The sequence below is a fragment of the Eptesicus fuscus genome, chromosome 2, assembly GCF_027574615.1.
Source record: "Eptesicus fuscus isolate TK198812 chromosome 2, DD_ASM_mEF_20220401, whole genome shotgun sequence".
Taxonomy (NCBI): Eukaryota; Metazoa; Chordata; class Mammalia; order Chiroptera; family Vespertilionidae; genus Eptesicus; species Eptesicus fuscus.
Genome location: NC_072474.1, coordinates 1255635 through 1269527, shown reverse-complemented (window position 1 = coordinate 1269527; position 13893 = coordinate 1255635). Strand labels below are relative to the sequence as shown.

The following is a 13893-nucleotide window of genomic DNA, read 5'->3' as shown; positions in this document are numbered from 1 at the left end:
TTAGCCTTTTATTATATAGGATGGCAGGACCCTTTGCTAGAGTCAAGTAAGTCCAAGTCCACACTTAGAATATCTCTTTACTTTCCTTTAAAGCTCCTTAGAGCTGCCACTTTTCAATTGATTGTTGACTTTCAAATTATTAAAACTTAACTTTTAGAGAGGCATTTCTTGCTTCTTTTGGTGTAAATTGCAAAGCTTAACCCCACATAACTACCTACCCACATTAATAGAGAAATGCAGGTATGCCAATTTCTAATAAGACATGCAGGTAGTCTTTAATAAAGTCTTTAATAAAGCCTAGAATATACAAAATTAACAAATAATGCCAATCACTACAAGCACAGCAGGAAAATACTGAAAAGAACTTAAAGCAATTTTAAAATTCCACAATAAATAAATATAGCAACTGATACTATTTTAAAAAATAAAAATGTTGTTCTCAGAACCCTTGTTCAACTAGATATATTATGAAAAAAAGGACTCCATGGTCAAAGTCTTGAAAGTGTTACACATTATATCCCAAATTTGTTTGGCTATGGAAACCTTTGTGTGTAACATATTTTAAGAAGATAATTTATGAGGGTTTTACAGATTAGTAAACTTTATTTCAATTATATTCTTCATAGTTTATTAGCTTAAAGAGTGCTAAATCAATATTTATGCTTGGAATTATAGCATAAATAAGTAACAAAAAGAGATTTGTATAGAAAAGGTATAACTGGGTGGACTGTAAGCATATCATATTCTGCAGTTAGTCTGAGAATAGCTTAGTCAAGGTTATGTCCCATAAATCTAATTACCCCTTTCCATGTAGTAGCAGAAATAGATACAGTTGACTCTTGAACCTCATGGGGTTAGGGGTGCCAACCACCCACACAATAAAAAATCTTCATATAACTTTTGACTCCCCCAAAACTTTGCCACAGTTGTCCCTCAGTATCCATGGGGGACAGGTTCCTGGACCTCCTGCCCCAAATCAATGGATGCTCAAGTCCCTTATCTAAATAAAATGGCATAGAACAATGCACGTAATCAGCCCTCCATATCCGTGGATTCCCAACTTGGTGATATGGAGGGCTGATTGGGTATTTATTGAAAAAAACCAACAACAACAATGTATAAGTTGCCTTGCAATGAGAAATGGAGAGAGAGTGTGGTGGGTAATCCATAGATTGCTGTTTCATGCTTCCTTGCCTCTGGAATTGTCTTCCTCTTCCTTTTCTCCATTTGTTAAATTACTATTCATCTTTCAACACCCAACTCAAATGACTTTTCACATTGTCAATAATAAAACGTACTTCTTATAAAATGCAGTTCACTCTGCATTTCAGAAAAGCCACTATTGTATTTAAAGTAGCAATTTTTAAAAATTTATGAATTCATGAACATCGGTGACTTTGATTAGAGTCAGTCTATTTTTAATGGATATCCTTAAACTAACTTCTATCTCTTCTAGACTCAGTTCTTAGATTCAGTTTTCCATAGATGCTTACTGAATATCAAATATGTCCCAGAGACAGGCTTATTCTTAAGACTGGGCCTATAGTCTTTTCTACAGCTAAATGCATACGCCATAAGACGTTAAATGGGACTTTTCCTCTTGTTCCAAAACTGTGGATAAAGTCCAAATTAAATACCCCTTCTTCTAACTTCAAGGAACCAATAGTAGTTGGTACTCTTAGGGCTTACTGAGAGGCACCGATTTATTGAACCAGCCCTATCGTCAATATTACAACACCTTCCCTCGGTGTGAATCTAAAAAGGCTGAAAAGAGGGGCTTATTGGACTTTGAGGAAAACACAGAGTTTATGAAAAGAGGATATTCCATTCCCTCTTTGGGGAAAAAAGCAGTTGTATGTGAATCCATAGGGTAAGAATCAAAGTTTGAGGTCATCTAAAAGAGAGGCACACTGGTATTTCATCCCGTTTGGTTACCTATATAGGCAAAAGATTTACTGATTTGCCTCCCTGTTATATGCACAGGAGAAAAGAGGAAATGGAGAGAGAGTGTGGTGGGTAAGTGTCACATAGAGAGGTAGGCAAAACTATTGTCCACCCTGAGTTGTTGGTTCCCAAGAGGTATAAAAAAATGTAACCTCTTCCCCATTGTGCAATAAGAGGTAGATTTGATTGGATAAAGTCTTGCAAAACAAATACATATCAGAGTCACTAGGTGTGAATGCTATCAGTCAGGTTTAGCTAGAATATGTGACCAAATCTTGCATGGGATGGCATCAATGCCTATGGAAATGGGATAGGATCAAGCTCACTGTCATCAGGGTAAACTTGAGCTATCACTCATTTTCATTCAGCCTGTTGGCGAAGAGCTGGAAATTACTGTGGAACAACCGAGAAAGAGAAGTGCCACCTCAACACCGGGGTATCATGCAGAACTCTGCCTCCCATCACGCCTCCCAGCTTCAACACCAGAGGAAGAAAACGCACAAGAAGAAGAGAGGGCAGAGGTGTGTGACCAAAAAAAAAAAAAAAAGAAAGAAAAGAAAATAAACAAACCCCTACTCATCTACCCCCAAAGTTTCCAACCTCAGATTAAGATCAGTTTGTCCTCGGATAAAGTGATAAGAGTACTACCTCAAGCCCGTGACTGAAGCTATAATATGAGAAGAACTAAGTCTTAAACACTAAATTAAGACTGGAGCATTTGCGTACTATGGAATAGGGACAAGATGTTGTTAAGGCAGTCAATATCCAGTAGGAAAAGAGTTTGGCATGGCAGAGTCAGAGTTAGAAGACAGTTACTAGATAAAAAGCAAAACTGATTTGTATTTACTTGCCAGCAAGTTGAGATCCTCAAAGAACTGGTTACATATAGATGGATAGTCTCTGAAATTAATTTCCCTATATATTGGTGTTCTCAAATCTCCATTTCTATAATTAATAAAATCCTCATATAAGTTATATTATACTGTGATATTTAAGTCTAGAACCAGGCCATCAATTTGCATACTACTGTTTGCTGCTCAGTCTAAAAAATACTAATTGGATAAAAGCCATACTTTTATACCTGGGAAGAAACCACTGAAGTCACAGATATGAATGGACATATAAGCATTACTAATAATGGAGGATGTTGGAAGTAACAATAGATATTTCAAGTAATAAAGTGAAGGAGTCTGATGAGAACAAGGCTCAGAAAACAGAAATTAATTTGATAACTCAATGCTTTCAACATTCACCTTTTAATGATCCAACCAAAGAAGAAACCACAAAGAGGCTTATCTGACAAAGAAAAAATTAGTATATTGTAAATGGAGATTGTCCAGCTGCATGATACAGAGGAAGGAAAAGGAAGGTTCTAAAGAAAGAGAGTAAGAGAAAAGCAAGTGAATGCTGATTAGGAAGTGGGGCCTTAACTGGGGCTGCACACTGAGGGTGGACAAGCATGAATGATAGACAGAGTAGAACAACTCTTGGATGGATGAGAGACAATAATGTAAAGTGGCTGTGACACATTGCAATATTAATACATACCGAGACTGAACTGCGGGTAATGCTCATAAATCTAACTGCAATTAGTACAGGTTTCTGGATTAGGAAGGACATGAAAAGGAAAGCAGAAGGTTAGAATGTACATGTCATTGTCCCATTTCAGTGGACTTATTCTGCAGCATCAGCAAAAAAAAACACAGCTAGCCTACCTGCTTTGAAAAGTAGCTTTTCAGTAAAAGGTCTCTTCCCTTCCTGCCTGGATGAGCTAAATTGAGCCTCTCAGAACAGAGTTCCTGAAAATTCATACTACAGAAAGGGTTTCACTTTTAAATGGGGTTTCTTTTTTCATTTTCTGAGGAAAAGACTTAGATAGTGTCCTATGATGGGCTTTACTGCTTGGAAAAAGTCTATCTTTATGTTTGTTTTTAGAAAAGACCCTCTTCTAATCTAATCAATAGACATTGGTTGAGTACTTGTTCTGTGCCAGGCAGTTTTAATATTGAAGGAAGAACAGAGTTATTTTAATATTAATCTAAATATAAATCATGAAGATGGAGGAAGTATTGCTGTGCCACTGGAAAAACACAGGTATGATGATGGGGGAAGCCTGCTTCTCTTTAGAGATTTACTGGGGATCTGAGTGGCTGTTCATCACTACAATTTTGTTTTACAATTGAGGGGAAGGGTAGAAAATGGGCAATAATTAAACTTTAATTCAAAGTAGTTTTCCAGTTACCCAGATCCTATTGATTATTGGTCAGTGAGAATAGGAATTATCTATATATATGTCATTGGTTGCAAAGGAAAATAATAAACAGAAAGGTGGCCAAATGGAGAAAATAAAATATCATTTTTGCAAGGCTTTTCTCAAAATACAACAATAAACCCTTGAAGAATCTTTATTTGATAATGGTAGACTCACAGATGAAATTCTAATTCCTTATAAATCATATTTTTGCAGTTGGTTAAGTTCTCTACCTCCCAGGAGTATTGGCAGCACCAACAAAAATGATATGTTTGAGGGTAGAAACAGGTGGTGGAAGGAAGTAGAGAAGAAAGTTAAGATAGGTTAAGTTTTCATAGAAAGAACAGGAAAAGAAAACAGGGCAGATTATTAAACCACCAACATTTTATTCAAATACCTGATTTTTAAAATCCTACATATTTAACTGCATATATATTGTGCACATACAAATAGAGTTAGAAGATCAAACATGAGGCATCCATAGTAACCTGAGATTTGATGATTTTTTTTTTTACTTGTTTCATGTGAAAAAGACTCAGAGAATAATCTCTCTCTCCACCATAAATGCACACTTAAAATCCCAGGAAGGCTCTCATTTTCCCCTGTGATTTCATATTGGGCATCTTACCATTGATCTACGAATCAGTGACAACCTGGTCTTTGCCTTATTCTCAGCAAATTCCAAGCTACTGATGTCTTTGAGACGAGCCTTATATTTATTCATTTGTTCCACAACAATCAGCTCCACACAACTGAAATGGGAGGAAAGAGAGAAAACTGTTAAGAGCTAAAGTAAATCAAATAAAGTATAACATCCACAGACTGTCTTTCAGCTAAGTGTGGTAGATGGTCAGAGGGAAAAAGAAAAATCAACATCCCTTGTTTTATGAGCTGATAGATAGGGTTTAGAATGGTGGTTCAGAACTTTGGCTGCACTTCAGTACCCATCTGAGGAGTGGTTATAAGTCCCAAAGCCCAGGACATACCCCAAAACAATTAAATCAGACTACACTGTGGGATAGGACACAAACACCAGTATTTTTTTTAAACCTCCTTTTGCAGATAAGTTAAGAGCCACTAATCCTGAAGGAAAGCAGAGGCTCACAAAGAAAAAGGCCAAGGTGAAATACAGGAATACTAAGGGCAAAGGAATTCAGAACCATAAGACCAGACTAGATTACAAAAAGATACAAAGTATATATAATTTGGTAAATTGGAATTTTAAAATATATTTAGAAACCATAGCATTCCTAAATAAAAGCCAAATTTTATTTTATTTTTTAAAAAAGGTTGACACTTGCCAGGCTGTTGTGGCTCAGTGGTTGAGCATCGACCTGTGAACCAAGAGGTCACGGTTCGATTCTAGGTCAGGGCACATGCCTGGGTTTCGGGCTCGACCCTTAGTAGGGGTAGTGCAGGAGGTGGCTGATGGATGATTATCTCTCATTATTGATGTTTCTATCTCTCTCTCCCTTCCTCTCTGAAATCAATAAAAATACATTTTTAAAAAAGTTTAAAAAGGTTGACACTTTGCTTCAATCATTTTGTTATTTGTTTTTATTGATTTGAGAGAAAGAAAGAGAGAGATCAATTTGTTTTTCCACTTATTTATGTACTAGAGGCCCGGTGTATGAAAATTCATGCACTGGAGGGGGGGGGCGGTCCTTCAGCCTGGCCTGCCCCCTCTCACAGTATGGGAGCCCTCAGGGGCGGGAGGTGACCCGGTGATCAGGGGAAGGCAATGTCCTCATCACACCTCTGCTGCTGCCACTGCCAGCAGCGCAAGCCTTGCGGGCCCTGGTTACCTGAGCCTTGGGCGGCCCTGGGCAGCCGGGCAGCCACCATCTAAAGCTTGCCTGCGCCTCAGGCCGGCCCTGGGAGGCTGGGGGTCTGAGGGCGCCGCCGTCTTTGTGAGGGTGTGACGGTCAGTTAGCATATTCCCTCTTTATAAGATATGATTCATTACATATTCCTGACTGGGGATAGAATCCACAACCTTGGCATATTGGAATGATGCTCTAACCAACTGAACAAGAAAAGCCAAATTTTAAAAATAAGAATCCTCAAAACAATGATGCTCACTTGAACAGACTCTTAAAGAACTTTAGCATTAAAAAACCCAAGGTGTCCAGAAACCTTTTTTTAAAATATATTTTTGTTTATTTTAGAAAGGAAGGGCGAGGGAGAGAGAGATAGAAACATCAATGATGAGAAAGAATCATTGACTGGCTGTCTCCTGCATGCCCCCTACTGGGGATCGAGCCCACAACCCAGGCATGTGCCCTTGATAGGAATTGAACCTGGGACCCTTCGTTCTGCAGGCTAATGTTCTATCCACTGAGCAAACCAGCTAGGGCCAGAAATCTTTTAAAAATAATCTAAGCTTATAAAATAATTTATTATGTTTGATATCTGGATAAAATGACTACACTGAAGAGGTGATGGTGACTGTCCTTACGTGGTAGTCTTACTGATGTCCTGCACGCTTTGTAGTGGGTCAATGGTATCAGGGCAGCGTAGAATGCAGGGTGCAAACACAATGGCTAAAGCATTAGCAGACATTCGATTAGTGTTTTCCTGCAGAGCAATCCTGAAAAAAAAAAAAAAAGACCCCAAGTGAAACAAAGAGAAAATAGTAGGGAGGTAGGCAGAGGAGATGAGAAAGAAGACGTATGTCATCAAATACATAGTACTGAAGGACATTCATAACAGTTGAAGGGCAATACTGTAGGCTCTTCTGAAAACTGTTCCTTTGCCTCCGGAAAACACACTTTTACTCTGTTCCTTCTTTGAAGCAATGTAGGCCAGCAGATAGCTTATCAAGGGAAATCTATGATCCATGGTTCAAGGTTACCATTACTAGATGAACATGTCTGAAGAATGTAGAGTAGAAACTTTAAGGCATTTTCAGATAGTCTTATTTATCTAAAAAGAAAGATGGTGTTCTTTCCAAGTACTGCTGATATTTACACTCAGAGGAAGAGAACTACTCCTGAAGTCTCTTTGATCAGTCCATTCCTAAGCACCATCTGAACCTACCTCCTATGAATCAGGTTATGTCAACAGATTTACAAACTTTCTAGTTCAGGATTTAAATAATAGGTCAGGCTACACAGTGCCACCCAGAGGCTAAAGTTGTTACTTGACTCAAATAGAGCAGAGAAGCACCTGCCAGATTGTCAAACTAGTCTGAGGATTTCTTCTCCAAGGAATTGTTAATTATCTCTTTCAGGCATTGACTTTATATATAGGGAAAAAACGGTATATCAGTTTTCCAAATAAAAGAGCTCTTCATTTATTTAAAAGAATACAAAAGGAACTGTTAGACATCCCTTGCTTCTTGAAGTTACCTGACAAGATGAAAGATGAGGCGTTCCAGTGTATTAAGATGAGTTCGGGAGAGCTGATCAATCACAGAGTATACACCACGGATTGTCTCTTTCCTCTCCTGAAGACCTAAAAACAGTAAGAGCAGCAAATAAGATTGAATATCCCCTCTTATATACAGCATATTCCTCCTGGATAGACACTAGGTAGCAGGGGAGAATGGCTCTAGAGTTTTAGGAGAGGTAGTTGTGCCTGTGTGTCAGGTTAACTCAGTTACCACTTTTCTCTCATTGCTTGAGTTCTATTTTCATTAAGCAATCTTCTGAGTTTTATTCTATATTCCAGTAATCCTTGATTACAACAAGGAGAAAGAGATGCCCTTGTTTTTCAGGCATTTTGGTGGCTGATCCCCCATTAAAATTAATCAACTGCCATATAATTTTTAAATAGGTCTTATGGGACTTTGAGAAATCATGCCTCAGAGACTTCTAGGCCTTCATCCATAGTCTACATATCAGCACTGAAAAACTAAATTCCAATACCTGTTAGGCCTGGCATAAAATAGACAGCCAGCTTTACACAGAGTTCTTGCCTAGATTCACAATTTAAATTATCATAAACCAACCCTTAAGTATCCTGTTATAGTTTAAGAAGCAGCTAGGAAAATCCCATGGTGGGAGGAATAGGGAAACTGACATAAAAAAATTAAACAAGGCCAATTTGGCAGCCTGGAGTCAGCTTATAAATAGCTAGCCCTTATCTTCCCCAATCAAGGATGCATGAGAGCAAATGGTTAATGTTTCTCCAAAGAATGCAGGAGAGGGGGAAAGGAAAGGGAGAGGCAGAAAGCAGGAAGAAGAGGGAAGGAAGAGTGCAGTCTTATCTCATCCCACTGTTTAAACAGAAAAGCCAACAGTCTCCGAATTTAATTGTCAGGTGCTTCTCATAAATTCTGAGAAAGCCATAACAAAGTAAGAGACCTTTAGAGTTAACCTGTACTAGGATATCTAGCAGAGGAATTTTAAAATTTATAGACAGGAAAGTATATAAGGCAGAACCCATCCCCACACCACACTCACTCTTCAGATTAGCTGAGAGCCCATCCGTGCTTCATGCCAGATAGATTTGCTTGCCTTATTTCTTTAATAGATTTGAATGCTTTACTTTCTTAATAAATTAACGTTAACGCAATGCAATTATCTGGAGTCACTTGTTTGAATTCATTTATACAAGAAGACAAGAACCAAGGAGGGGACAGACCTCTCCTTCCCACTCATGGGGCTGTCCCCTAACACCTCTCTGGTGTCTGTGAGAGGTGCCTATAACATATCCGATTTAATCTTTTAATTTGTTTGTAACCCTAGTATTGCAATCTGTTTGTGACAAGCAACTAACTCAGAAAACTTTTAGGACACTGACATTTTAATGAGCCTCTTAAAAAGTCAACATTTACTGCCAGTTTTATATTGACTACTAAAAGCATACTTTTGGATCTTCATGGTAAAACCACTAGAGGATGCCTAAATAATCTGTAACAAAGGTGGCATTCCTTACCCAAGTGTAGGCCTTCCCTCAAACTCAGGAAGCCTGTGCTTACCCATAGCTCGAAGAAATTCCTCATACAGCTCAAAGGTCATGAGTGGATTGGGCAAATCACGAAGCCATTGTTTGAATACACTTGCAATGACATGTATGTTATAGTCATCTAGGTTTACACTCTCAGCATCTATTTATAGATAAAAGTTAGATAATAAAGACAAAACATGCAAAGAGATTCAAATAATTCATTTCAGAAACTATCATCACCAAAAGAAGGCTTCATGTTCTTAATCAGGCTGACTAATTTATATCTTCTACAATCTAATCCCATGCTTTGGAACAGTGCTTCAAACTATAGTTAGTAAATGAGCAGTTTATGTTTGTTTTCCAAATCTGTTATAGACTAATCCATGTGTAAAATAAAAGATCATGTTTTCAAAGCACTGTTAAATTGCTCTAACAGTTTCCAAATGCTTACTCTCAACTTCTGTACTTACCTTGCTATGTTTGTCTTGAACCACACTTTTAGTAACAATGCTTTAGATGGCAAATGGAAAAAAGTCCCAGAGGACATTTTCTAAAAGTTAGGCTGATTTTAAGTCATTCTTAGAGATAAAAGGAGAATAATAATTGAGCTTAGGAAATGTAAAGGAAATACCTTTACTCTGTTTCACTTATTAACTCCTTAAGGAGTTTCTACAGATGAGGTTTAAAGATGAGATAATCAGAATGATCGAGAGGATACAGGATGATTGATTTTTCACTTGTATTGACTCAATATCCAAGAGACAAGTTGGCAATTGTCTTTAAACTGGAGTAGACCGAATCTCTATAGGCAGAACCTCTTGCTTAAGTTTTACCAAGCATTTTCTGTTATTATTTCCATACTGATTCATTTCCCATTGATTTGTTCATTAGAAAAAAAAAAAAACAAAAAAAAACTACTGTGGGTAGGTTCTTGACTATGCAAAGACAGGCTTTGTACATAAGTGTGATTCAAAATGACCTATTCCCAATAGCAATAAAGAGTAGAAGTTGAGAATGAAACCAAAGTCAAACCCCTGGATACATTCCAGAGCTGTAGCTAAAGCTGTTCACAGCTACATGTTCAACCCAGTAATTATCAGTTTAAATAACTATGTCATCAATGTAGGAAGGCAGGAAGATGCATTGCAAGCTATACTTGGAATCAGAAAAATAGAGATTAACAGGCAATAGTTTAGAATATGAAGTCTGAAGATTTGGGGTTAAATTCCAGCTTGACTACTGAAGGGTGATGAGTCTTTAAACCTATGTTTCTTTATCTATAATATGGATAATAATCCCTAATTCATAGGATTGTTGTGAATATTATTATATAACAGCATTAGCTCAGTGCCCTGCATCAACAGCTCATTTAATTTCCCTGAACCTAAATTTTTCTTTGCAAATTACAGATATCATAATCTTACCATTGTTAAAAAGATTAAATGAGATTTGTCTGAAGTATCTAATAATGTCTTGTATAAATGACACACTCAGTATATGTTTGCTGAATTGACCACATAAAAACAAAAGTCTCCTGGTCTGTGCGGCTTATTTGATTGAGCAATATCCTGTGCACGGAAAGGTCGCCAGTTAAATTTCTGGTCAGGGCACAAGCCCAGGTTTCAGATTCAGCTCCTGATCCAGGTGTGTACTGGGAGGCAACTAAGCAATGTTTCTCTCTCACATTGATATCTCTCTCTCTAAAATCAATAAAAACATTTTTTTTGTAAAAAAGTCTCTTTAGAAAGCCACAAAATGATAAAATAAGCATCACAGAAAAGATTACATTCTTCTGGCACAAGAAAATGATCAACATGTAATACAAATTTGAAGAGCACAAAATGACCTATTTTTTCATTTGGTCTTGATTTGGAGGGCACCATCTTACCTGTGTCTAGACCTTGTCGAAGCTCCTTGATTTTATTAGTTGAACCAGACTTCCGGTAAATACCTTCTGTGTACAGTCCATGCATTTCAATGTAGTTTATGAGCTTTTCCACCACTAAAGGAACAGTTCGGTCTTCACTAGTCAAACGGTACAGTTCAACCCCAAATTGTCGAGATGATAGCTCTGGGTCATACTAAATGGAAGATAATTTTTGTTTCCAAATACGTTCAAACATCTTTAAACACGTTTACCTTATTATCCTCAAAAATCTTCAGGGCTAATTAGTATACATCGAATAAAAGGTGCAAACATTCCTCAGCCTAACATTTAAGATATTACTTGAATTGATCCTAATTTCTCCTTACAGTCTTATGTTAATGCATTTGTCACTTATGTGTTTAATAATGGGGAAACAAAATCAAATAAGAGATAGTCCTTATCCTAAGACTAATGCTAAGACTAGTAGTTTAAGCGTGAGGAGATAAGTAGAACAGAAACAACAGATTTATTCAGTATTATGGAGCTATAGAAGTGAAACAAGCTAGATCAGGAAGGATTGGGCTGGGTAACAAGTAATGACCTTGAGAAGACCTGATGCTTAATCAGTTGGAAAGCAAATACTAGTACTTGAGTAAAGAAAGCAAGACACAGAAAACAAAGAACTACAAAATTGAGCAAACAAACTAACATTAATCTGATATGGCTGAACTAAAAATGAGAAAAAGCTAACATTATAAAGGACTTTGAATACTAAGTTACAGAATTTGGGTCTTGTCCTGATAGCTAGGGGAAGCCACCAGAGTTTTAAGTAGGGAAAGATAAAAGTTTCATATTTTTATGCATCATTCATCTACATATACTCTGCATTCCAGCAGCCTTAAATTATACAAGGTAATATCTCTGAAAAATATTTCTAGGTCTGAGGTGGAAAAGACACTCAATCTTGAACTATTTATAGGATACAAGTCAAATTTTATATAATCACTATATAAATTAGGTTATTTCATATTTGTAACAGGAATATCATTTTTCTATCTCAGAGGGTTATTGTAAAGATTAAGTTACAGATAAATATACGTAGCACAGTACCTGAAAAATGACAAATGCTCAATGAATTGTTAAATAAATAAAATAATGCTTGCTGCAGTGATTAAAACAAAATAAATACTGGCCAAACTTCTTTTTCTTATTATTGTAATACACACATGCACTCATATAATTCATTTATTTAAATGATATGGCTAACGCTAGGGCATTGGGAATGTTAATGAAGACTCAAGAAATCAAGGAAAAATTAATTTGAATATTTCAACTGAAAAATTTAACTGAGTTTTTTTTTGTAAAAATGTTTTTATAATATTTCTCTCCAAATTAACTTCCTTGTGAATTTTAAATAAAATTTTATTGAAGTATGATATACATACAAAAATGTGTACAGATCCTAAGTGTATAGACTTTGACAAAATAAATGCACACTTATTACCAGGACCCAAATCAAGAAATAGAATATAACCAGCAATATAAAATTCCCCTCAGGCACTCCCAGCAATTGTTTTTTACTGTTTACAAATAACCAGAATCTATACTTGTATCACTATAGTTTTATCTGCTTTTGAACATTATATAAATGGTAGAACATGTATATCATGAGTTAGTTTCATCAATTTTGAACTTTATGTTTCTGAATACCAATAGTTTAATTTCATTGCTATATAGCATTCCATTATACAAATACTAGAGGCCCGGTGCACAAAATTCATGCACTTGGGGGGGGGGGCTCCCTTAGCCCAGCCTGCACCCTCTTGCAGTCCGGGAACCCTTAGGGGATGTCTGACTGATGGCTTAGGCCTGCTCCCTGCCTAACATCCATGCGGAGGTGGGAGAGGCTCCTGCCACTGCCTCTGCGCTCGCCAGCCATGAGCCTGATTTCTGGCTGAGCAGCGCTCCTGCTGTGGGAGTGCCCTGACCACCAGGGGGCAGCTCCTGCGTTGAGCTTCTGCTCCCTGGTGGTCAAGGTGCATCATAGCGACCTGTTGTTCCACTGTTTGGTCAATTTGTATATTAGCCTTTTATTATATAGGATACCACAATTTATTTATTCATTCTATTGCTGATGGACATTTAGATTTCTTTCAGTTTGGGACTATTTCAAACAGTGCTGATATAAATGTTCTTGTATTTGTCTTTGGGCACAAATATCTATGTATATCTGTTGAGTATATATCTTAGAGTGGTACTGCTAAAAGTCATGAGAAAGCTTATATTCAAGTTTGATAAATACTGTTAAAAAATTTCAAGAATATGTCAACTTATACTCCTATCAGTAATGGATGAAAGTTCCAGTTGCTCTAATCCTTGCTAGGGTGTTTTTAATTTCAGCCATTCCAGTGGGCATATACTATATCTCACTATCGTTTCAATTTGCATTTCCCTTCTTCTTTAAATAATGAATGGGTTTTGAGTTCTAATATTTTTCCTGTATTTATTGAGATGATCACATTTTTTTCTTTACTTGCTCAATGTAGTGAATTACATTGATTTCTGAATGATAAACCAACTTTGCATTCATAAAATAAAAACCAACTTTATAATGAGTTACTTTTTCATTTTTTAATCATTAGTACAGTGTCAATGTGCCAATATTTTAAGACTTTTACATTTATGCTTATGATATATATTGATCTGCAATGTTCCTTTATTGTAATATCCTTTTCATGCTTGCCTTCAATGTTTTACATAAGTCAATTTAGTTAAAAAAAAGTCACAAAGTATTCACTCTTTTGCCATTATCTGGCATAGTTTGTAGAGAATTAGTGTTGATTCTTCTTTAAATACTAGCACATATTTAATAGTAAAACCATCTGAAGATTTTCAATTACAGATTCAACTTTAATAAATATGACTCTATTTCCTATTT

The 13893-nt window shown here is 36.6% G+C and overlaps 1 protein-coding gene across 1 annotated transcript in view; it reads right to left on the bottom strand.

The window, feature by feature from the left end:
• Nucleotides 1–13893, bottom strand: part of MYO9A (myosin IXA) — a 321663-nt gene that overhangs the window by 27100 nt on the left and 280670 nt on the right. Inside the window, exons 35-39 of the mRNA XM_008151369.3 lie at nucleotides 10977–11169; nucleotides 9120–9248; nucleotides 7546–7651; nucleotides 6654–6785; nucleotides 4824–4947 (exon numbers count right to left, since the gene is read on the bottom strand). Of these exons, the coding sequence (XP_008149591.2) occupies nucleotides 4824–4947; nucleotides 6654–6785; nucleotides 7546–7651; nucleotides 9120–9248; nucleotides 10977–11169 (684 nt within the window). The remainder of the gene's footprint in view (nucleotides 1–4823; nucleotides 4948–6653; nucleotides 6786–7545; nucleotides 7652–9119; nucleotides 9249–10976; nucleotides 11170–13893) is intronic.